The following is a 25,445-nucleotide window of genomic DNA, read 5'->3' on the forward strand; positions in this document are numbered from 1 at the left end:
TGCACTTTGAATGGCCTGAAGGCAGTATTAGTGAGGCTTTCTAATGATGAGGGTAAGTGGAGAGGTGTGTAAGTAAAGCTGTGTAGGAAGAAGCAGCATTTGGAGGAGTGGGATGAAGATGGTGAAAATGAATGCTAGCTTTCAGGTGCAGCATCAAGATTCTGTTCTACAATGACATAACATTTGGATTGCCACACATAAAATTAAAAAGTGATGTTGGAAAATAAAGATTTTGGTTGCACTGTTTTTCAGCATTATGGAACAAACACTTCCAATGTTGGACTTCATTTTTTCTACTTCCTCAATAAACCTTCACCACAACAGTGTGAGATCTTTTTTTTTTCTTTTTTTTTTTTTTCCTTTTCCTAATGAAAGGAGATGTTATGAGAACGTAATTGCAAAGCAATAAACAAAATGAAACACAGTGAATGATTTCAAGGACGGTAATAACACACCAAGGTATTTTTAAAACCTGTTTCTTTTTCTCATGTTGACTGCTTGTCTTCATTTTATGAGAATATTGAGATGTCTTTTGACAGAACAGAGTTCCTGCCTTAAACTTATTCATCAAGTGATTTTAATAACTTTAATTCAGAAACTATAATAACCCCTGGATGTGCATAACAGTTATTATCCTAATTGTCATCGCAATTTTCTTATATCACATATATCTATGTTGAAGATATCAATTCTAAAATTTCAGTGATCATACCCACAGTGAGTTCAGAGATTTTATTCCACATACAAACTTAGTCGTAATTTTTTTTAGTAGAAACTCCAGCTTACATGGGGAGATATCACTATGGAGTGAATGAGTAATATAGCAGCATAAATGGGAGCAGCTGAATTCTTCTGTGAAAAAACAAACAAACCACCAGACCCTGAGGACTGGTAGGCAGTGCATCATAAGCTTTAAAATTCAGAAGTTATTATCCTGTTCTGTTTTCCCTTTCTATTATCCCTTTGCTGTCACTATTGTGGTGCAGTAGAGAGCCTAAGTGTTTTGTCATCACCTATGAGAAACATTACTGAGGTCACCTGTGATCTTAAAGAGACACAGTCTTTGCATATTACACTGGAGGACACTGAGCATGAGTGAACTCGGACCACAAAGCAACTTCAGAGTTTTGTTAGGAACCGCCCAGAGATGTGGTGGTTGCCCTGTCCCTGAGATGTCCAAGGTCAGGCTGGAGGGACTCTGGGCAATCTGATCTAGCTGTAGAACATAGAACTGTATAATTATTAGAGTTGGAAAAGACCTCTAAGATTGTCTAGTCCAACCATCCATCTGCCACCATTACTGTCTACTAACCACGTCCCTAAATACCACATCCATGCATTTCTTGAACACCTCCAGGGATGGTGACTCCACAGTCTCCCTGGACAGCCTGTGCCAGCACCTGATCACTCTTTTGGAGAGGAATTTTTTCCAGCTCTACAATCTGAACTTCTCACAGTGCAGCTTGAAGCCATTTCCTCTCATCCTATCTCTGTTACCTGGGAGAAGAGGCCAACCCCCGAGTCATGTAGTGACTACAGTGGCCTTCTTTCAGGCCACTGTAGAGAGGGATGAGTCTCCCCTGAGCCTCCTCTTCTCCATACTGGTCAATGCATGTTTCTTCAGCTGCCCTTTGTAAGTCTTGTGCTCTAGATGTACTTGCAGGGGAGTTGGACTAGGTGATCTTTAAAGGATCATTCCAACCCAAACTATGCTGTGATTATACATAATGGGCTCAGAGCAATCACTGTGCTTTGGAATTCAACATTTTTCCTTTTGGAGCACAGCAGCCTTCACACTCAGCATGCAGCACAGTGACCTGCCTAACCAAAGAAGCTTCATCCACCAACAATGCTGTTTTATTGAGATGGGTTTTTTTGGAACCTTTCAGAAAGTGTTGGTATCTGCTCTAAGAAAACTAAGGAGGCAAATGGCTATGTTTGGTGTGACAAGTCACATGCTTTCCACATGAAGCATGAAAAAAGTTCCAGTTAGAGCTGACAGCAACGGCGGATACCTGCGTGCTGCTCTGTTGGTGGCTTGTGGAGCCTCAGGCCTTTTTGTCCACTCTGTTTATGCCAGAAACTCTAGGCAGGCACTTGGCACGGTTTTGTACGAAAGCGGGCACAGCCGGGCCACGATCTGCTCTCCCGGCCCTGCGCGGCCTCGGGAGCCGCAAGGGGTCGCACCAAGCGCGGGGCTGGACCTGTGCCCGCTCGGTCGCCGTGGCGACGGGCCCGGGCTGTGGGCGCGGAGGGCCGCGCCATGGGGAGCGCCCCGCGAAAGAGCCAGGCGGCGCGGCAGGCCCGGAGCGATGGCGGCCGGCAGGTAGGCGGCTGCCGGCTGTGGTAAGAAGTTCGCAGCGGGGCGGCAGTCTGCGAAGGCCGAAGTACAGAGAGCGGCCCAAGAAACTCGGTTTTTAGGTAAAGCGGGCGGAGCTCGGTGGGGAGCAGCGCGTTCGTGTTTCGGCTTTCGGAGCTTCAGCCTCCGGTGCTGTTTGGATGTAGTTAGAGTTGCCCGCACTGGTGCTGTATAGCGGTCCCACCTACCGTAAAAGCACCCCGGATATAGTATTTCAAAGAGCATCTACTGCTTAAAGAGTGCTCTCAGCTCTCTTGAGAAAGGAGCCTGTTTTTAAGGGTGTTTTTATTGATGCAGTAATTGAGGATTGTTTAAACTAATATGCCTTGGTAGCTTTAAGATAACACAGAGCATCTCAAGGCTTATTATGCAGGATGGAAATTGTCAGTGATGTGGCAAACAGGAGCAGAGGTGCCTGTGAGGTAAGGATCTGTGTAAGGCAGGAGCTGGCAAATACGAAGATGAGGTTCATAGCTGTTTAAAACTCTTGAAATAGGCTTATTGTTATGGCTGCATCTTGCTTAGCATCTTTCAGTTATATAAAGTCCTATAAGCTGAGATAAAGGCATGGCAATGGAAGCACTGGGTGTTCTTTTACTGTAGCAAGAAAGACCAACAAAACAAACAAACAAAAAAAAACAACAAACAAAAACCCACAAAACTCTCCAGCTGCTGCCAGAAAAATAACTTGCCTTGCATTTGGAGGCAGTGCAGCTCCCTGGGAAGACTTCAGGTTGGCCCACAGCAGGTAAGCTCCCTCTCCTAATACTGCCACATGCCTATTATGTGTAGAAATACCTAGTGTGGCTTTACATCAACTGCTAAATGTTAGGCAGCTGTGGTAGCACAGGGTTTGGAGCAGAATTAACAGTCTGTAGTTAAGATACTCAGACCTAATTCTTCTTGACAGTGATGTTATCTTCTGACACAAACTCAAAAGTGAAGCATGCATCTTAATGAGTTTTTTTCATCCTTGTGAATCTGACTCATTTAGGCTAACATGACTTAAAAGAACTTCAGATTATATGCTCTGCTGAATCTTGTTTCCTTCGGTGTAAGAAAGTGTAAGCCATCCAGAGAGACAGGTTGGAGCAGTGGGCCCAAGAGAACCTCATGAGGTTCAACAAAGCTACGTGCTAGGTCTTACATCTGGGTCAGTGCAGCTCCCACTGTCAATACAAGCTGAGAAACAAAAGAATAGACCACAGCCCTGATGGAAAGGACTTAGGGATGCTGGTGGATGGCAAGCTGGACATGAGCCAGCAACATGCCCTCAGAGCCCAGAAAACCAACCGTATCCTGGGCTGCATCAAAAGAAGTGTGGACTGCAGGGTGAGGGAGGTGATCCCGCCCCTCTGCTCTGTGCTGCTAAGACCTCACCAGGAGTACTGCGTCCGGATGTAGAGTCCTCAATGGAAATTTAAAAAAAAAAAAAAAAAAAAAAAAGTGAGTTAATTAATCATTGTTTAACTAATCCTGAAGCATGGAGAATCTTAAATTAACCCTTTTCTGTAGTTAGTCTTACCAGGGAGTAGACTGTTGTTTTTTTTAATGTCTACGTACATCACTCCTACAAGGTATATTCAAAATTTTGTGTCCCTTCAGTAGTAGGAGGATGAAACTGGGTCATTCCCAGCTGTAAGAATTTCTTAATTACTTTCTGCATCTTTTCCCACCCTTCCATTATTTTGTCGATGACAACAATAAATTCAGAGTTACTAATTTGTTGAAATGTCTTAAGCAAACAGTTTCTTGCCAGTAATGAGCAAAATTGACAAGAAAAATGTTGGCTAGCATTGGAAAATGTAAAACTGTTAAGATAAACTGCTTATATATGTTTTATGTAACATAGCTATTAAAAAAAATTCCCTTGTTCTTAGCTTGTGCTTTTGGAAAGGTTATCCTGCAATCCTCAAATAGTATTTGGTTTACTTTACTGGCTGCAGTACTTATGACACATTTTGTGGATGTGAAAGTATGAAAATTGGAATTAACTCAGAAAATAATGCTCTTCTGAGTTAATTTTGCTCATCTATCTTTGTGTTATTTTAGTATTTCTGTGTTATGAAACATGCATTTTATTGCCAAAATAAAAAGGAATCATGATAAAAATCAAAGCTAACTAACATTACATGGCTGAAAATTAAGATAGCATGGTTTTCATCCTTTGCATTATAAAATACAGTGTTTGTATGATATGGGAAAATACAGTATTTGCATGGCTCTCTCTTGTTATCTCCTCACGGGGGATGAATTTCACAAGCGGCTGTGTTTTCAGTTCATGTAAGTTGAAGTTGCCCAGTTCCTTTCAGGTGGAGATAGAAATTTGTTTCAGACTTGGAATGAAATTTGGGTTGGACTCTAGAAAGTGAATTTGGATTGTACTGTTCAAAGCATTACTGCCTGGTTTTGGTAGTATGTGAGAGGTCCTAGCTCTGTGCTGGAATACCAGCATTGAGTGTGATCGAGTTGCTTTGTTATTTATGTGTGATGATGAAGTGAGTAATGAGACCTCAAAATTATGTATTTATTTATTTTTGTAGTATTTCCTGCAAAGTTTTGGCCATGTGATTTGCATGTGAAGTGCTTGGGCGTCACAGTAATAGATGTCATTGCACTCTGTGGGGAAGACTTGCCTCCTGGAGGTGGTGTCATGCCTGCTTGTGCTTCCTTCTGCCCTGGTTAACAGTTAGGCCATCCCTTTGACTTCTGCTGTGAATGGGAGCAGTACTTGTCCTTCACAATGTACTGGTTGTCTTTTTTCCAGTTTTTTTCATGTGTTCATGAAGGAGCAATCCTTTAACTAGTTAAACTTTATTAGATATTCTCTCTCTTTCATAGAACCATAGAGTTAGAGTTGGAAGGGACTCCTGAAGGCCACCTAGTCCAACTCCCCTGCAGTGAATAGAGACACCACATCTATATCAGGTTGCTCAGGGCCTTATTCAGCCCTTTTTTTTTCTTGCTCTTCAGTTTTACCAGCAGGTTCTGGTTCAGCCATTGTTTTTTTTTGCCTTCCTTTCTTGACTTGGTACACTTGGGGATGGAGAGCTCTTGTATCCTGAAGAAAGCCTCCTTAAAGATCTCCACACTCTTGCCCTTGAGTACAGTTTCCTAGGGATTAACTTCCTGAAGAGCAGAAAGTTAGCTTTCCTAAAGTTGAACTTCCTAACTTTAGGAATTTCCAGGAGCCTCCTGGATCGTCTACAGCAAGTTGTGTTACTTTTCCAGCAGATGTCTGGGTGGCTTAAGTTCCCCAGCAGGATGAGTGCTTGTGGTCATGATGCCTCTTGGAGCTGGAGGTAGAAGGCCTCACTGATAGGTTCTGACAGATCTGGTGGCCTATAGTAGTCACCAATCACAAGGCTCCCTTTGCTGCCTAGGTCTCTGTCACCCACAGGCTTTCGACTTGCTCGTGACTGTTCTTTAGGGACAGCTCTTCACATTCTATTCCTTTCCTGGTGTGGTTAGCAATACTCCCACTGCTCCTTCCTCACCTGTCTCTTCTGAACAGTTTGTAGCCATTGATAGCCACACTCCTGTCATGGGAATCATCCCACTGGGTTTTGATGATGACAACTATATTGTGGTTTTCAAGCAGTGCAGTAGCATCCACCTCCTCCTTTTTGTTTCCCAAGCTGCGTTTGTTGGTGTAGAGGCACTGCAGCTCAGCAGCTGATCTTGTCACTTCCTTAAATGATAACTCCTTAGTTCCTTCTAGGTATTTCCCTTGAATTTCCCTGTTGCCTTCTCCTGTTACTCCAGCAGTCACTGCCTCATCATCACAGAGTTTTGTATGTGCTTCAGTGTTGGCAGCAGGTCCTTCAAGGCCCCTGCCAGCACCCTGTCCCTCTAATAGAGCTATGGCATTCCACACCTTATCTTGGGAAGGCTCATTATCTCCCCTGTTCCCATTCACATCTAGTTTAAAGCTTTCTCAATGAACCCCACTAGCTTTTCCTCAAGGATCCTTCTCCCTCTTTGAGAAAGTCTAACCCCATCTGGTGCCAACAAACCCAGCACCATATATGCTAGTTTTAAAAATAACCCCAAGTTCTGGTGACAGGACCAGCCATAAAGCCAGGTATTTAAAGAACTGAGCCTTTCTTTTGATTGCCCTTGACCTACATGTAGCTGGGTCTACATGTGAGACCTATATGGAAAAACAGTAAGGGGCTGTGGTGTGTCAACTGTACCCCAGGTTAAATAGTTTCCTGTTGATGTTCCTCACCTGCATGCCAGGAAAGCAGCAGACAATAGGAGCCTATGGTAGGGTAGTCCCAAGCTTTTCTTTAAGAGTCTGAAAATGTTTTTAAGTAGTAAACTGAGACATCCTCCTATTTCACGTTCCACAATAGCAAATGTCTCAGTTTTACATGTAGATGTAATTACTCAGAGAAGAAAGTATTATTTGGCACAGTGTCCCAGCTGTGGCAGTAAGGAAGCTTTCTACTTCCTCAACCCCACCACTGTGTGAACAGCCTGACACAAAGCAAGCACATTTCTCTACATTGTTTCTCACTTCTCAGAAGTGAACTGTTCATTGTTTTCCACCCATCTTTCACAACCATTTCCAGTTAGACCTTTGTCAGTATCTGTACGCCTCAGTTTGCATTATTAGTTACATGGAAAGGAAGTTTGAGGGCAGTGATCTGCAGGGATACAGTATTTTGATCACATCCTACAACTGCTGAAATTGTTTGCTGAGCTGCTACAAGCAGGAATAAATGGTTCCACCTAAGTTCTTCTGTTTTTCAAGGCTTAAAAACTGATTTCTCAGGCCTAAAATAAGCACGTTTTCCCCTCTCTTAAAATAGTCCTGCTTGGATTAAATACTGAAAAGTATCTCAAACATTCAAGCTTGACTACTTTTCACAGTGTGGTAACAGCATTAAACTTCTTTTACATTCTGGGAGACTATTTCAAAAACCTTGTTTTCTTTTAACCTTGTTTGTTTTTAACACTGACTTGTTTGGCACAAAGAAAAAAGTAAGATTCTAGGTGAGATGTTTTTCTCTTTCTCTTTCTTTTTCTTTTTATGTTCCCCATGACTCAAATGCAAGCCTAATTACAAAGAGATGTGTGGGAATGGATAAATGACTTCAGTGTGATAGAGACAGTAAAGGCATGGCTGATAGCAGTATGGTCTAATGAGTGGTACAGTGCCAGGAAATTCTGTTCCAAGTCCCACTGAGCACTGTTTTACCTCCCTGTGCCTCAGGTCTCATGCTTGTTAAAGTGTGGCTGGTGGCTCTTCCTCCTCTAGCACAAGCGTATTAATCACAGTTTGTGGTAGATACAGGTTTGAGCTGACCACAGGAATGTCAAGAAAAAACAAAAATGAGGAAGCTCAGTTATTTCAGCTTGTCCCAAAGGAAGGGTGAGCCGGTGTTGCATTGGGTATGATGTGCCCACGGTTAGTTACATCAGGAATAATTAACTTTCTATCTTTTGATTTGGATTAGACAAAGTATTATACCACCATGTGTAAATCCAAAAGCAACAGTGACTTTTGAAGGGAATAGATAAAACTTCATGGTAAAAATTGTTGTTGCTACAAGGTTATATAAGATGAGATCTTACAGGTTTTACTACAGTTCCAAAGCTAGAGAAGCTTTGTTTTTCATAACGTAGTTAATGTTGCTCACAATTAAATAGATTGGAAGAGGCAAATGCAAAGATAGGTGATTCACTGAGCATTACTTGCCTTTTTACTGAGGAAGAGAGTCTGAAGTTTACTCCTGTTTATTCAGCTTGCTCTCTTTCAGGCAGTAGTTTGCATTGTAGCTGCTCTAGAAATATTTGAGGTTAGCATGTGATGCTATACTCATGGAAAAACATTCTTATTAATGCTAATTAGAGCAACCTCACTAAATCCTATATGATTCGCTGTAAACAGTTATATAAGACCGAATACTTTCTAGGACAAGTAGCAGTTGCCTTATATTGCTACAGGCTTTGGTGGTGCGAGAGTTGATGGGAAAGTCTGTGTGAAAGCCTGGATCTTGTTGGAGTGGGCTTTCAAGTTCCCTTATTTCTATGGCAAGTACATGTCTCCTAAGACTTTTCAGACTGAAGGCTTTTGTTGAGTCAGTCCCAAGACTCTCGTTAGAAAATGGAGCTGAAAGGAGAGAATTTTGTCACTTCAGGCTTTCATTTGAGTAAGTGTTTTCCAGGGGTGTAGGGAATGTTGAATTAGGCCATCCGAGAAATGGCACTTGAAAACATCTTCATTTGGTGTGGCTTTCATCATCCCTCTGCCAGTGTATCTTCAGTGGTTTGTCTTGGGTTCCTAATTCCTATTCTGCTATGGATGGGTTTCTTTAAAATTTCTTGGTACATTTTTCTTGTCCTTTGAGAAAACAGAAGAGATTTTTTTCTACCTTTTTTCATATGTTAATTGCATTTGATTTGCTGGGAATGATGATGTTTTCTTCTGCTTTTTCTGAAAAGCTCTCAGAAGAAAATTTATATTTACATGCTTTTCCACTTAGGAAAATACTTCTAATGCTCTTTTTCCCCCTCTCAAATATGAATGAAAAAAAAAAAGAATTCATACTTTCATAGAGAGAAGTATTTTGCAGTAACACCAGGACTAGGCTCTTCATTAACAGAAGTCTGTAGCAAAGAAAAGCCTCATAGTTTCTGTTAGTGTACCTCGCTTGTACTACACCAGAGTTATGTTATTCCACATTGTGTTTGATGGTGATCCCATTCAAGCTATGCTTTGTTTAAATAGAAGATGTTTTAGGCACTTAGATATGAAAAGCAGGTTAAGAGAAATACAATTGAAACAAAAGCACTTTTCAACAGTATATTGGAGAGATACAAGCTTGATAACGTAGATAAGACTTCAGATTCAAGAATGTGCTTCACTCTCCTGTTTGTCAGTAATGAAGCTTTGTGGTTTGGGACTTTAAGAGTGAGTCAGAGCCCAGCTTTGTACAAAATGCCCCGTTCTTGATTCTTCTTGACTTTAGGAACACCAAGGAAATGAGCATACAAAAGAACATCTCTGGGCCAGGTCACACATCCCAGTCTTTTGATGATGTCAGAGCTGGCTTGGATCTGATCTCCATATCAATCAATAGCCAGTGGTTGCAAAGCAGAAATATAATTATGTAAGGAGGTGAGCCTCTCCAATGAGGTTAAAGTTTTCTTGACATAAAGCCAAGCTCCTCTCAAAGCCAAGAAAACTTCTACTAACCAGTGAGATGTTTCTTATCTGAATCATTGCATACGTATTTCAGCAATGTTTCAAGTAAGTCACTGGTAGGAGAGGAACTGTTTTCTAGGCTTATGTATATGTATATTGCTGCTTGTGTTACAAGAACAATGCAGGCATGGGAGGCCAGTAGGCAACATAGTAGACCAATCATCCAAGGGAAAAGGCAGGAGGTGATGCCACTGTGCAGTCTGCTTCTGCTTATGTACTCTGCAGGTGAAAGAGCTATTCAAATGCCTGGAAGTTCCTTCTTGTTCATTTGAACTACGCTGAACAGATAAGCAAGGCCAGAGTGCGTGGCTCATTCTTTTATACCTTTTTGCTTCCTCAGTGCTTACATATGCAGGTAGTGAAATTCTAAGGGGAAAAAAACAAAACAAAACAAAATAATAATAATAATAATAATAATAATAAAAAAAACCAACACAACAGACCTTCAGCCAATGGGAAGGTGTATTTTTCTGTGATGTTCCTGAAACCTATTTGTTTGCTACTTGCTGTGGGATATTTTCCTTGCAGGCTTAAATTAGAATCCACGGGGAGTGCATGCAGCTTTTGTAAGCTTCTGCTAATGCATGTAGGTGTGAAAGCTGCACTGATGTGGTTTTCTTATTTGTTAATATTTGACATTTAGGATGGAAAGTAAAGATCTTGAACTGTGTAATTTCTATGGAGTGATCACTTGTGGTGCTTTACTTAAGGGTAATTTCAGAGAGAAAGCTGAAGGCATTACATTTGGGTGTAACATAGATCTTGGCCTTATATATAGGTTTGTGTGTGCTAGCCTTCAGTAGTAGCGCTCATCAGATGTCAGATCTCCGCTGTGATTACACTGCTTGTCAGCGTGCACTGAATTCTGAGTATATAAATAATGTCAGGTGGGTCTGTCTTAACGTTCCTGGCTTATTGTGGGATCAGACTTTGGCAGTGCTCAGGTGAGGAGTTGAATGCACCTCTAAGCTATTGTTTTGCTTCCCCTGACAGGGCAGCCAGGTGCTGAGTCAGCTCTTGGAAGGAACCAGAATAGCCACAGGGCTGCTAGTTTACCTTGTCAAAGATAGCTCTGGTTGGAGCCAGAATCACCAGAGCACAACGTGTTCAGCCTTTTATGTGGGCCCTGACACATCTGCTCAAGCCAGCTCACTTGCTTCCATTGGTTACCTGTAAGGTTGCTGTCTGTCACAGTGAAAATCAAAGCGTGAGGTAAGCTGAGGATTTAACTTACATGACTGACTCAACAAAATAATGCTTCTATGTATTATTTTTTAACTTCTCACCCACTGATCCTGAATGTCTCGAAAGCATGGATGCATTGTGATTCATCTGGGGTAAGGCAAGCTTTATAGGTTTTCATCCTTTCCTGTCTTCTGTCCCACATTTCCATCCCTTCAAAGTGCTGTTAGTTCAGCTGATAGCAAGACAGCCTCTCAGCACTCATTTATGGTTGTAACCTGGATAATACAATGGCTCTGTTGCCCATCACTTCCAAGTATCTGAGCTTATGCAAGTGGGGAGGTAGTGACCTGTGTTGGAAGGGTAGCGGCAAGCTGGTTAGTGGGCATGGTGGGGATGGTTTGATGGTTGGACTAGGTGATCGTAGTGATTTTTTCCAACCTCAGTGATCTGATGTTTCTATGGTTCAAGCATAAAAAGGGGAAAAAAAAGCTGAAACTTTCTCTACCAAGAACGAAAAGCATAAGATAAGTCTTCATCATCACATGAAATACTTTGCATTCCTCAGGTGCCTGTGGACAAACTGTAAGGCAAGTCACATGCCTGTTTATAAGCTCTACATAATTAGAGGCATCTTCCAAACGACTGAAGACAGCTATTTTTTAATTATATTACTTTGTCAAAAACATTGCAGAGTTCTTTCCTGTAAATAATGTCTTGCTATGTGGCATATGGAACCAAACTAAGTCAGAGCACACCTCTGCCTTGCAGAGCCTTCAGTCTCTTCATGGTGAGCAGCTAAGGGCTGGGGGTTGCATATCCCATGCCCTGCCTGCATGGGGCTGGTTCAATCCCTGGGTACATGCTTCTGCAGAACAAGGCAGTTCTTATCCTGGAGCATTTCTGCACATGGACAAGTTGTTCTGCAGGGCTTGCCAGGTGCCCCCATGGTCAAGGCCTCTGAAAGCCTTTTTTCATACTCTCCTTTCAGGAGTTACCCAGGTCTAAAGTTCAGAGGCCGGGACCAGCGTGGACTTTGGTGCATGAGGAAGCTCTCTCCTGATAAAGAAGGATATGAATTTAAAACACCACAGTTTTCTTTTCTTTTCTTTTCTTTTCTTTTCTTTTCTTTTCTTTTCTTTTCTTTTCTTTTCTTTTCTTTTCTTTTCTTTTCTTTTCTTTTCTTTTCTTTTCTTTTCTTTTCTTTTCTTTTCTTTTCTTCCCTTCCCTTCCCTTCCCTTCCCTTCCCTTCCCTTCCCTTCCCTTCCCTTCCCTTCCCTTCCCTTCCCTTCCCTTCCCTTCCCTTCCCTTCCCTTCCCTTCCCTTCCCTTCCCTTCCCTTCCCTTCCCTTCCCTTCCCTTCCCTTCCCTTCCCTTCCCTTCCCTTCCCTTCCCTTCCCTTTCCTTTTTCCTTTTTCCTTTTTCCTTTTCCTGTACAACAAGGCAGTGAGGCCTGATAATGTGGTCTGCTTCAGAAATGGATTCAGTTGAATGCTAAACAGTTGATTTCTCTGCTGATTTAACAGTGTCCTGAGCAAATCTGGCAGCCTTACTGAGTCTGGTAAGAGAAATCTTGCTGCCTGCTCTTCCTCTGCACTGGTTGATGTGGATATGCCATCTCCTCTGTACCAGCTGTGCTACTGGTGGCATACCTCCTGTGAGCAGAGGGAAGGGTCAGCCCAGTCAAAAACCATCCATGTGTCCTTTTGTCCTGGGTCAGGGCACTGGTGCTAAGTATGCACGCAGAGTATTTTGTCAAGAGGAACTAAAATCAGGATGGTGGAAGAGCCTTATTCCCTTGTGACAGTTTGTTGGCTCCATTCGCCCCATGTGAAAGAGAGCTTGGCAGCAGCAGGGAGGTGGTGTCTGATAGCCACCGCCTAGACTGGGGCTGTTGAAGGTTGCTGAGAAGGAAATGCAGGTCTGAAGCCTGGCTGGATCTTGCAGCAGCTGGAGTGAATGCTGATGTTTACCAGCAAGGAGTGCAGTCCTGAGCATTGCATCTCTGAGAACTGCTTGGAGCAGCTCACTGATCCAGGTTCTGCTTAGCAGCCTTAGTCTGAGAAACGGTACATGCAAACAGATTCCAGGAAAGTATTGATTCACCAGCAGGGGGTTATGATAATTGCCATTAATGGATGGAATTTTATGGAGAGCAAGCACATGATACAAAAACAGTTTTTGCTTTGTCATTCTGGCTGTGGCAGATTGCCCAGACAAGACAGGGAGAGGCCCCTGGCCTAACAACCTGCATATAGAAGGCTTTCAAGTTCCTGCCAGAGGTTACGGGTTTGGGACTATTGCTAAAGCTGTATACCTTTAGCAGAGATCTACCTGAAGATAGAGGTGCTTATATAAATGCCTTTGTTGTCTAACTACTTGATTTTTATCTGATTTAAGATGCAGTTTTACATGAACATTCCTGAGACTGTTCGAACTTGTTTTAAGAACAAAATGTAAGACTTCAGTTGCTCTAGGAAGCCACAGCACTGCAGCTTTGATAATGTATCAAGCAAAAAGCCCTCCTTTGTTCAGGCTGTGACCGCTGTTCAAACCTGTGTTCTTGTTTTTCCCAAGTATGTGTGTATACCCACGTGAATTCCCAGGTTCCTTCCTCAGGCTAAAACAGGTCAAGAGTTATCCATTACTAATATTGCTATTAACTATTGCATAACAACCTCTTAGTGGATCTCTGACTTCTTTGCCAACATCAGTCAGAGGATTTTTATCACCAAGTTGCAGAGAGGACAACAGAGACAACAGCATTACTGTTCAGTTTTCAGGCACTGCCTTTGTGCGTATGTGTGTTTGGGTGAATGCTTTTCAGACCTGTGGGCTCCCTGCCCAAGGGATGCATGCATGCTCAGGATGGCTGTGTGTCCAGGTATGCACACGTGTCAGAGTTCGCTAATTAATGATGATTGCGCCGTGCAAAGTATGTACGTGGTTAAGCACCAACTAGCACGTTCTGACCCATTTCTTGGAACTTAGGCTTAACATAACCCAGAGACATGTGGAGAAAGGCAGAGCTAATAATGCCTTCCAATCATCATCGTGCATAGAAATGCTATTATTATTTTTTTTCCTTGCTTCTAAGATATTTTTACCCTTACCTGGTCATAGATCAGTTATGACCAGTGAGCAGGCACAGCTCTGTTCCAGACTCTTGAAAACACTTCTTTAGAAGATTTCAAGGCAGGAGCAACACCACATGGCAGGAATAATCTGGAGGAGGGAGCAGGGAGCTGCCTGGAAAAAAACAAACAACTATTATATATTAAAGTTTCCAGAGGAATAATTGAAAGAGCAGAATCAAAACGTTTAATTCATTGTCAAGTGTATTGGGGGGAAATGAGAAAGGGGAAAAAAGATGGCACATTAAATAGTCACTTTCTATGTGACAAAAGTAAAAATTCACTACTTTCCTTTTAGACTGAAGTTTGAAGCTTAACCAGTGCAGATCTTATTTCCTTGTTTTGTTTCAAGTGTATTCCTGGATTGGCAGAATGTCCTGGAATCCCAGCCAGCTCTCGTATGTGATTTTTGTTAAGGACAAAAATATAGCAAGTCATCCTAACGTTGCAAATGACTCATCGGTTGCCTTAGGGAACACTCCCCTGAGACGGCAGCTGCCGGTGAGGAAGTGATGAAGCCACAAAGGCCACTCCCCCGGGCAGTTTCACTGCTCAGCCTACATAAGGGACGTCCCTCCAGACGCGACTTTGTTTTATCCTTTATTTCACGGAGAGCGTACAGAAGCTGCGAGGAGTGCAGTGCGAAGTAACCACAGACTTCACAGCCAGTTGGCTTTGTAGAAGAGAAGCAAACAGGAGGTCATGAGAAAACTTTTAAGGTAGGGGGAGATGCACTTTAAACTCTATCATTTAGTTTTGAGATTAAAACAAAAAGCCTACATTGATTTTGTTTTTTTTATTATAGTTCTTGGGAGATGAAAGGAAGAGATTTGTTCTCAGCATGGGATCCCATTTCTGATTCCATTAAGTTTCCTTTTTAAATAAGAGCTTGTCAATCTCCTAGTTTTTTCTGTGCAGGCTTCTGGAAGATAATGTCACAGGGGGAGGTTGTAATCTGTGAAGTGTGAGCTATACTTCTAGCATGCTCTCATGAAGAGCTAGTATGATGAACGTGTGAAAAACAAGCCAAACGATAAGGAACCACTGGTGGAATAAAGGCTGAAATTTCTTAATGCATGTGTGAAAATACAAAGCATTTTTTTTCTTTATAGGAAGAAAAATGGCGTAGTATAGTTAATGATCTGAGTAAATTCCATGAGTAGGTATTGTAGTTTTGTTATACTCTGTGTTTGTATGCATCATAATGATGCAGTTCTTGATACTTGAGTCTTATGACTGTGTGGGAGTTAGGTTTGAGACTGTCCTTAAGTTTCACACCATCCCATTGTCACTGAGCAGCCAAGGTGAGTTTTGGAAAAGTACAATGTGTTTCATTACTTTCACGTCCCTAAACATTAATAAAATGAAACTGTATGCCATTATACAGTCTTTTTTCAGTCTTTTTCTGATTGTAGTAGGAAATACAGCTGATAGCTGTGCTAGAAGAATAAAAGAAAGGAGAAATGATTGCAGACTATATTCAGTGGTGGGGTTATATTGGGGTGGCAGAGCAGGAAGAGGAGGGGAAGGAAGCCAAGGTATTTTTTGATGTCTTCACCACAGCAGATGTTTTCTAGGTTTTGTTTCTAGTGTTAACATGCTACCCAGGGTTATGAAAGACTAATACAAATGTAATTTGCTACAAGCAGAAGTGCAGTCTGAACTTCTGCTGGCATTTCAGTGTAGCTGAGGGAAATGATAGGGTTTTGGTATTGGGTTTTTTTTGTACTGATACAGATACACTGGCAGTTATACCTAAAGGGACTAATCTAATCCCACAGGAAGGCAACTGTAGAATAGGTTGAGCACAAAGAGATGCTTAATGCAAAACAAAATGAAGATGAAAAGAGAGGGAAAACTTTTACGTTCTCTTGTATTGTGTTTACCATGGCTATTCTGGTAGTATTGAATCAAGTGCCCGATTAGGCAGATAGAAACACTTTAGTAATATAAAACAGAAATGTTGAGTGTTTAAGTGTGTGCTTCTTCATTCACTTTTTTAGTCTTAAAAGTTTTATAATGTTGTTATTTGAAATTCACTGATTTATATCTGTTGAGAAATCTGATATTTGCTCACTCCAAGTCTTGTCTGCATTTTGAGAAGCATTGAGAAACTGCCAGCAACCTCAAAGGCCTGAAGGTCTGAAGTCCTGGTTGAGTGACGCTCACAAATTGAGTTCAAAGAACCATTTTACATAGGGTATATGAAGATTAATGTAATATACTGTGTGGCATACAGCCATCAACATGCTTTTAGGACTTGGGTGGTTGCTTTTCACTGGTACTAGTATGTATCTGTTCCAAAAGAAATGAACCTCTTCACTTCAGTGATCACACTTGGTCTGTTTAACTCCAGTGTTAGTTATGAAGTTAAGCCAAAGAGCCATATTACCAAAATGTAGCTTTCAGAAATGGTTTTCTTCATGCAGTTCTTTCTGTTCATTTGGATGGTAAGGATGATAACTGCAGTTATTGTGCTGCATATGGTTGTTGTATTTTCCTACTCATACATGTAGCAGAAGGGGGAAAAAACACTAATTAGAAAAGTCCCGGGCAGGGGAAAAGAATGAAATGGGTTAATGAGATGCATGTATCAGCAGGTATGCACCTCATCCTGGAGTCTGAAGTTTGAAGAGGCAGTGTAGTTGTGGTGATGTGGAAAAGTAAGCTATGTAAAGAAACCTAGGTCTCCAAAGAACAAAGTTCATAGCTCAGTCTCATAGCTGTATTGAGATATCCAAGGATGGATTAAGATGACAAGATTTTAAAAAGCTAATTGAAAACAGAGCTGAGAAAATCCAATTGCACTTACATTTCCTTATCATGATATTTACTGCTGAAAATACTTGTTTTTGAACAATATAGGTAATTTTTTGGTGTTCGCTAATCCTTTTTTATTTTCACTGTTCAGGCTCATAAAGAAGACAAGCCTCAGAAACTGCTAGAAATGAATGGGCATACGTTAGTGCCCCATTCCTATGACTATGATCTCATTGTCATCGGTGGAGGCTCAGGTGGTCTGGCTGCTGCCAAGGTAAGAGAGAGAAAATATAGATTTATGCTTTCCTTTTGAGTGGGTGATATCCTCAGTAACTTGTATCTTGGATATGCTTCAACACTGAGGGCATGACATTTGTGTCTGTTCAGCTGGACTTCTGTTGAATTTAGTTCTAGGTTAAAGATGCTCATATCTTACCCATATTCATATGTATGTCATACAGTGTACTACTGTGGTCAGGAAGACCAAAGGTATATTAGGGTGCATCAAGGACTATGGCCGGCACATTGAGGGAGATGATCCTCTTTCTCTATTCTGACCTGCTGAGGCCAGATTACTGAGAATAGTGTGTCCAGTTCTAGGCTCCTCAGCTCAAAAATGATAGGGATCTTCTCGAAAAAGTCAAGTGGAAGGCCACAGAGGTGATCAGGGGCTTGGAGCATCTTCCATAGAAGGATATTGCAACTCTTCAGTCTTGAGAAGACTGAGAGGGGATCTCATCACTGTTTATCTAAAGCATGGGAGACAAATTGAGGGATGGGCTCTTCTTGGTGGCATGCAGCAGTGGAACATGGGACAGAAGCTGGAAGATAGGAAGTTCCATACAAGTAATAGGATGTACTTTACTGTGGGAGTGACAGAGCACTGGAACAGGCTGCCCAGAGAGGTTGTGGTGTCTCCTCTGCAGACACTCAGGACCCTTCTGGACACTTTCCTATGTGACCTACTGTAAGGAACCTGCTTTAGCAGGGCTTTGGGCTCAGCAGTCTCTAGAGTTTCTCTCCAGTCCCTACAGTTCTGTAATTTTGTAATACAGTCTGCTTTTCCATGTGCTTTGAAGAAGAAAAACACAAAAACATCCTGGTATAGCTTTCAGTAGAGTGCAGATTGGTTCATTTGTATCCCCTCTAATGAGAGAGAATGATTTTACAAAACAGTAGGTAGATAACTTTACAATGAGAAAGCAGATAGCTGAGTGGTGGGTTGTAATGTGCAGTGTGGGTCCATAATTTATTTTGGTAGTTTGCTGCTCCCTCATCAATAGGATCACTGTTGTCATGGCTGAGGGTGAAAGATGAATTTTATGATAATTCGGAGGTCCTAGAAAGACGCAGAAAGTAGTTTTTAGGGGACAGGAATGCTCAGGACAAAACAGTAAGAAGAGTAGAGGAAAACTTGCAGTAATACAAAACCGACTTGGAGTAATGAGATGCCATCTGTTGGAATTTCCATAAGGAAGCTGCTTTGTTTTGCTGTATGCATATTCTAGCTTACAAAGCTATAGCTATAATGTTTATTGCATCATTTCTCTGCTCTAGAGCTGAAAATGCCTGTCTAGAAAGATTAATGGCCTTGTTCCTTCAACTTAAGTATGGAAAAGGTAGGGAGATGGGCTCAGATGAGGGGGAAAATAAAACAGGCTACAAGCCAAGAAAAAACTAATTTATTAAAAATGATAGTGGAATGTGAGATAATACAGGATAATTGGAATTGAAGCTAATAAATAAATGAGAGAGAGAGTGTCTGAAAACCAAAGGCCTTACTCTAATGCTGTAGGTGAGATGGCCAGGGAGCACACAGAGCCAAAGCAGGCAAAAGAGGAACAGCCTTGTGACTCCCAGTCAGTTTTATCTTTCCATCTCAATGGGAAACTGAATAATGTAGTCTTCCGGGAGCTGTAGTTTACTTGTCTCTTCTGAGGACCTTGTCCCCAGAACTATCAACAATCCAGTGTCTGGATGAGGAGCTACAAGATATAGTTTAGTAGTTTGTGGTAGCAATGGTAATGAGAGGACGGTTGGACTAGATGATCTTGTAGGTCTTTTCCAACCTTGTGATTCTATGATTCACAGAACTGCAGCATTAACTCTTCAACTCTCAGTTTGCTACATGATGCTATGATGCAGAACATGGATAACAAACCACAAACTGTGACAGAATGTCTTCCTTTTTCTGTCTAAGTGGTGCTCAGCGTTTGGTATTTTGGAGGCTTGTCTCCACAGTGAATGTAAATGCTGCCAGTCTGACTCAGCAACCCAGCTGCAGACCCAGACCAAAACTGCTAGACCACCACTACCAGTTCACAGAGAACTGCTGTTGTTGTAGTCATGCAGCGCTGCACTAAATCTACTAAGGCCCTAAAAGCCTACAGATCAGGTTTTGTTACTGTGGGCATGTCACTGTGCAGAATTAGTTATATCTGCTTGTGACCTCTGCTCAGATGGCAATATGGGGCTGTGCTCTGTGTTAACATACAGCTGAGCTTGGGAATCTGTGCATTCTGGTTAGTTGACTAGCTGACACTAGTAATGTTCTTCCAAATTGTGTGTGAGAGCTGTCATTAAAAGGAAGCAGTAATAACACATCTCAGTCCTCAAATGCTTTTCAGAGGAACTTTCTCAAAGTGCTCCTACTGTACAGAAACAAGCCTCTTGGTCAACCTTGATCTTCAACAGAAAGCAAAAATCCAGTACATCAATATTTTCCTAAGTGGTCTAAACCTATATTCTTTGAAATACATTTTGTATTTTGCATGGAATAAGGTACATTTTAACTTTTAATTTTGATAGTCAACTGTTTGAATTAACAAGTATTACTTAGTAACACAGTGCTGAAGGCTGTCCAGACTCCTCCTAAACCAAACCCAAAGCCCTAGGGCAATACTCTGTGCCTACAGCTGCTATTATGAGTCGGGGAGTTCATCATGTGATGCAGCCCTGTTGTGGTTACTCAATGTATCAAAGCTGTTTTGCTACATCTCTTGGGGGAATCTGTTGTCTCAGCTCTGTAGTGCTTAGCTAAGTGTTCTTCTCTGTCACTGGTTATTTTCAGTGATTTTTGCCTTCCTCTTAGAAAATACAAAGGGAATAATGTAGTCAGTATGGAAATTCTGGTTTTCAGTATCATGCACACATCTGTTGGCTTGCTAATTAAATTTCTCAGGGGAATTACCATAAATCAAATCATTGCTTTTCTAGAATGGATGACACATGCACATCCTGTCAGTCAACTTACCACATGTTGACTAGTCTGTAGATTGTACTCAAAACTGAGTTCTTCTTTCTACCATAATGAAAAAGACTGGATAAGTGCAGCAGTGATGTTTGGTGACATGACTGCTTGTGTCGTTGTGTGACGTGGTTTCAAATAAATATTAGAGAAACCATCACTGAAGGGAAGATGGGATTAGTGAGCAATTTGTTGCATATATTAAATGTCATGTTGGGCAATATTATAAACAAAATGACAGGATGAAAGAGGGATGAAGAGGTTTGACTCCTGGAGTTCTCTGTCAACTGGTGCCATACTCTTGTTTAGCAGGGTAAATGGCTGTTTTTTCCCTTCATCTTTTTTTTTTGTTGTTGTTGTATTTTTTTCCCCTACTGACTACATAGACTAATTCTGATGATTAATGACTGCCTGTCCATTCCCTTGCAAATCATTCATTACTGCTTAATTAAAAGTCACAAAGCTTTTTAGCAATGCATGATGTTATCATCTATTCCAAATTTAACCTCTAATATTTAGGTATGTGTCTCATTGCACTTGTTTTGCAGGAGGCTGCCAAATATGAAAAGAAAGTGATGGTCCTAGACTTTGTAACACCTACGCCTCTGGGAAATTCATGGGGTAAACATTTATTAATTGTACACTCTTTATACTTTACTAAGAGACAGATTGTCTTCTGGGGTCAACCATACCAGTGTGTGAAAAGCACATTCTGTTTCTTTCTCTCAGGTCTTGGAGGAACATGTGTAAATGTGGGCTGTATACCAAAAAAATTGATGCACCAGGCAGCTTTACTGGGACAAGCCTTGCAAGATTCACGAAAATTTGGATGGCAGTTTACCGAAGAAGGTACAGAAGAAAAATGTTTTCTTTTTTTATTTTAGCTGTATCGTTTGTGCTGGAAATACTGAGGTTCCTTGCAAAGTCAAGTGCTTGTTGTACTTAAGCACGTGCTGACTTTAACAATGTGAGGCAACTTCACAGAGACTAAACTTAAGTGCTCTTCAAGGCTTCTTGCCTTGCAGCATTTGATCTGGTTTTAGTATCTACTCATCACCTCATTGTTTGAGAAGAGTGCCATGTGTATAAAAACAGTAAGATACTACTCCATTTCTGAATGTAACACAATACCCAAGAGATTACGCCAGATTGTTCTTCATTAGAATCAGAAACTTGCTAATAATTGCCAACAAGCATTTCTCCATTTCTACATCAGAAATCGAATTTTACTTTGTATTAGCTCTAATATACATTATTATAAGATTGGGATTTAATTAGGGTTCGTTTATTGAACAATGTCACCTGCTTAGTATGTGACATTGGGAATCTGTTGATAAAGTGTGAAGTCCAAATGTTCTGTATTTCAAAGGCTGTGACTGCACTAATACAAGAGGGAAAATATCTCAAATGGTTGGCATAAAAAACATCACTCAGTTTTGCTTCTTTTAAACATATCTCTTTCATGGTGATTTCTTGTGTTGTCTGTGCTAATATAGTTCCTTTGAGTTTCAGTTGAGTTATCCTGAGGTAAAGTAGGAATAAGACAAAGGTGATTGGGTTGTGGGAAAAAAAAAAAAAAAAAAAAAAAAAAAAAAAAAGTCTGTCTGGGAATATAGGGTTGGCTACAAAAAAGGGTTCACAGACTGAAAGCTGAACATCTCTGTTTTGTTTCCAACAGTGAAACACAACTGGATGACTATGACAGAATCTGTTCAGAATTACATTGGCTCACTGAACTGGGGCTACCGGGTAGCACTGAGAGAGAAGAAAGTTACGTATGAGAATGCATATGGAGAATTTGTTGGGCCACACACAGTAAAGGTACTGTGTAGCCATACTTGCTGGATCTTGTAGTGCTTTCAAAAAGTATTTTCTTCCCTTAGTAACACTGTTAAATGTTCAATTTCAACAACTGCTTTGTTCTCAGGCAACAAGTAAAAGAGGAGTTGAAAAACTGTACACAGCTGAGAGGTTTCTCATTGCCACTGGTGAAAGGCCACGGTACCTGGGTATCCCTGGAGACAAGGAATACTGCATTAGCAGGTAAGAACAGTGAAGAATATGATGTCATTCACTGTGTGTAAATACTAAACTTCTAAGGGACGGTAGTGAAGGATAAACAGGACTGCTTGCTTGGTGCTGTTTTTCCAATGTAACTTTTTTAGAGGAAAGTAAGCAGCTATAAACAGATGCTAAGGTGGTGAGAATGTTAGTGTCTGATGGACACCGCCGAATTGTGGGTGGCTGGCTGCAGTCGTTCTGTTTCCAGCTGATAATAGCAGTAACTGAAAATATCATAAATCATATGCATGTTTGTCACAAAGTGAACTGATCAGCTGTGCCCGTTACAATTCCATGTGCTTTTTCCTAGTTCCTTAAGGTTTTTCAGTTCATATACAGAGGTTTGTTCATCATAAAGAGCACAGCCTGCTTGGAGGAGAACTCTCTGCTCAGATTTCAAGAAAAGAGGGTGTTCTGAGGCAGCTGATAGCTGAAGCTCAAGTTGAGTACTGGGAAATGTTTCTTCTCAGAAGGAGCAGTGCTGCAGTGGCACAGGCAACCCCGGGAGGTGGTATAGTCACCGTCCCTGGAGGTGTTCCAGAACCGTGTGGATGTGGCACTGAGGGACATGGATTAATGGGCGTGGTAGAGATGAGTTGGTTGTTGGACTATATGATCTTAGAGGTCTTTTCCATCCCTAATGATTCTATGATGTTGTGAAGGTGGTTGAAATGTATCTGTCATCAGGTATTTTGGAAGTACTGAAACTTGACCAAATTTTTTCCCAGCTACCTAGTGAAGTGAATTTAACTTTTGGTAGAACCTGTTTCAAATGTTTAAAGTGCTAAAGATGAACAATTTTAGCACAGTTTACACACGCACACACAAAAAGGATAGTTGGGGAGGAGAAGATATATACAGATGAAGTGTGTTTTCATACAGACTAATTTCTAAGAATTTCTTACTGTAGAAACACAGGTTGGAGTTACAGGCTCCCACACCTTTAGCAATGAAATAAATAACTGGTAATTTTGTGGAAGCAAAATATCATGTTGTTTGTTTCCCTTTTGCAAAGTAGCAGTGAAATTAAAGGCAATAGATTATGTAGCCTGTAAAGTAGAACTTTAAAATAATATTTGGAGGGTCAGTAATGTCAGATTTAGAGACTGTCAAACTGAAGCTGCCTGCACAATCTTAACTGGGTTTGTTCAGGGTTATGAACAAGGCTACATCAAGGCTATGATGTAGCCTTTAATTATACAGTCAAATTTATTCTACTATAACATTTGAAGAGATCACCTTGTTTAGCCTTTGCAGTTGTTGGCTGAGAGAGAAACACTTTTTAAGATGTAAATCTTTGGAGAATTTCATTACCAAACTCTGACTGAGTCTCTGGTGAGCAAGTGTGACACCTCCCTGAGTCTCTGCTTCCCTGAGCAGCCCTGGTTTTGTAGTCTAACTCCAAAGTGTGGCAGAAGTGACGTATGTTGATGAAGTTGAAACAAATGGAAAACAGGCAAAGAAATGTTTTCCATAACTTTGTACTTATATCTCTGCCTGTTTATGTGGTTTGAATTAATTCATTTTATTGTCTGTATGTATTAGTCACTGTGTATGATGCATTAGCAAAAGAAGAAATCTTCAAAGAAGTTAAGATATGTGTGTCTGTGTGCTGAACCATTCCTGTTCCTTTTAGCTACCAGGAACTAAATTTTGCAGCAAAATATGTAAAGTGATTCAGTAAGAATATCCTTCATTTTTTAAGAAAATGTAATAAGCTTCTGCTTTAAAAAAGAAATAACAACAGCACAGGGTTTTTGTGATGATTCAGAGCATTTCATGCTCTTTTTTTTGTATGTGTTCCTAATTAGGGCTTTTTAATCTGCCATGTACTGATTATATAACTAACTGAATTTCCAAAAATAGCTTTTGTTTTGTTATTGTCAGTGATTATGAAAAGGATTAAGTACTATTCTAACAAAATAAAGTAGACAAATGTGAAGTGCAGTGTTTTCTCTTGGTTTTCTCTAATAGTTTTTTTGTTGTTGTTTCCCCTCTTTTCCAGTGATGATCTTTTCTCCCTGCCTTACTGTCCAGGGAAAACCCTGGTGGTTGGAGCTTCCTATGTTGCCTTGGAATGTGCAGGATTTCTTGCAGGTCTTGGATTAGATGTCACTGTAATGGTGAGATCCATTCTTTTAAGAGGATTTGACCAGGATATGGCAAACAAAATCGGCGAATATATGGAAGAGCATGGAGTCAAATTTATTAGAGAATTTGTTCCAATCAAGGTAGGTTCAAAGTAGTATAGGACTACAGTTGATTGCACTGTACATATCATAGTGTTTTAAGTTACACATATTTTAAATAAATAAAGAGGCTGAATTTGCAATGTAGGACCAACTTCGATATACTACAGGTTAAGTACAATTTAGCCTTAGTTTTGGAATTGTCTGAGACTGCAGAATTTGTTGTTTTTATGAGAATTAGATGGGTTAGTATATGTTTTGTTAAAAATGTTATGTCTCAGTGCTAATCTTGATCCTGCAAATGCTACATATACTTAAAGTTCAGCAGCTCTCCTGAAGCCTGTGAGACTTCTTGCAGGCTGATACATAGGAAGATACATAAGTCTTCTAAGATCAGGGCCAGTGCATCACAAATAATCATATATTTTCATTGTCAGTTCTCAAATTCTCAGCCAACAAATACTGCTTACAATGCTCAGGATCAGCCGGCTGTACAGAAAAGTCTGAAGTACCCATCTATATTGTTTATGTGGCATAAACAATACATTAAATACATACCTAATTTTCTTTGAACTCCATGGGGATACTCACGTAATTAGTTATGTGTGGATATAGGCAAATACAGGTGGTAAAGTAGATTAGGTAAGCTCTGGAGTTTTCCTAATGTTAAATTGCCTTAGGTATTAGGAATGAAAGTATTAAATAGAATGAAGACTGGTTTTGTTGTTTGTTTGTGTTCTAGTCCACACTTAGCAGCTTCAAGAGTAGTTTAGGAAATGCTCTTGCTAGTTGCCACTCTATAGACCTGATGCATAGAGGGTCAAGGATGATTAGCTAGCTTTTAGTTTTTTTCAGATATAGCTTTCTGTGAAGTATCTGGGGGGAAGGAGAAGTAGGAGGTTCATCTTACAAGCATAAGATCATTTCAGGCAAATTACAATGGTCTCCTCCAGCCAGATGCACTTTGTAGAGTCCATCACTCTAGTCATAAAACAGTCTGTGTTTTATCCTGTTCCTTTATTGCCTGTCTTCAATTTTTTGTTTTGTTGATATGTAGGAGTTGCATGTGTATAAACAGAAACATGTCCTTATTGTGTTCATTAAAATAGTAAATCCGCAGAGATGAAACAAAATGTTTAAATATGTAAGTAACGATCACAAATCTAGAGAATGGTGAAAATATCTTTAGAACGTATGTTTGAACTTTATGTCATGGTTAAATGCTCACTTTCAATTGTAAGATATTGAAAACAAATATACATTTACTTACATATTTTGATTTGAAGCTAATCCCTGTA

At 40.7% G+C, this 25,445-nt stretch overlaps 1 protein-coding gene and 1 long non-coding RNA gene across 15 annotated transcripts in view; one reads left to right on the top strand and one right to left on the bottom strand.

Annotated features, from left to right (window-relative positions):
- The first annotated feature begins 2,225 nt into the window (after positions 1-2,225).
- TXNRD1 (thioredoxin reductase 1) overlaps positions 2,226-25,445 on the top strand; it is a 37,025-nt gene continuing 13,805 nt past the window's right edge. For 3 of the 13 annotated variants that reach the window (XR_014935323.1, XM_015864466.2, XM_085518509.1), the window contains exons 1-7: positions 2,226-2,326; positions 16,802-16,924; positions 20,446-20,518; positions 20,627-20,746; positions 21,576-21,718; positions 21,825-21,940; positions 23,964-24,189. Coding sequence is in view for 10 of the 13 variants with exons in the window: in XM_015864466.2 (XP_015719952.2) it covers positions 2,264-2,326; positions 16,802-16,924; positions 20,446-20,518; positions 20,627-20,746; positions 21,576-21,718; positions 21,825-21,940; positions 23,964-24,189 (864 nt within the window). In the remaining 3 variants the exon portion in view is untranslated. Of the gene's footprint in view, positions 2,422-10,568; positions 10,788-14,362; positions 14,610-16,801; positions 16,925-20,445; positions 20,519-20,626; positions 20,747-21,575; positions 21,719-21,824; positions 21,941-22,268; positions 24,190-25,445 lie in introns of those variants that run through there. The other 10 variants (XR_014935327.1, XM_085518467.1, XM_085518473.1 and 7 more) reach the window with 9 other exon arrangements.
- On the bottom strand, positions 9,160-14,373 carry LOC107314819 (uncharacterized). 2 transcript variants are annotated; one of them, XR_004307608.2, is made up of 2 exons: positions 13,870-14,373; positions 9,160-9,941 (listed from the first exon to the last, which is right to left on the bottom strand). It is a non-coding gene; the product is annotated as an uncharacterized LOC107314819 (long non-coding RNA). The 2 variants fall into 2 exon arrangements; XR_001555636.3 differs by lacking the exon at positions 9,160-9,941 and adding an exon at positions 11,404-11,816 and having other exon boundaries at positions 13,870-14,367.

This window comes from Coturnix japonica, chromosome 1 (genome assembly GCF_054131305.1).
Source record: "Coturnix japonica strain WE chromosome 1, WE-NBRP24, whole genome shotgun sequence".
Classification (NCBI taxonomy): domain Eukaryota; kingdom Metazoa; phylum Chordata; class Aves; order Galliformes; family Phasianidae; genus Coturnix; species Coturnix japonica.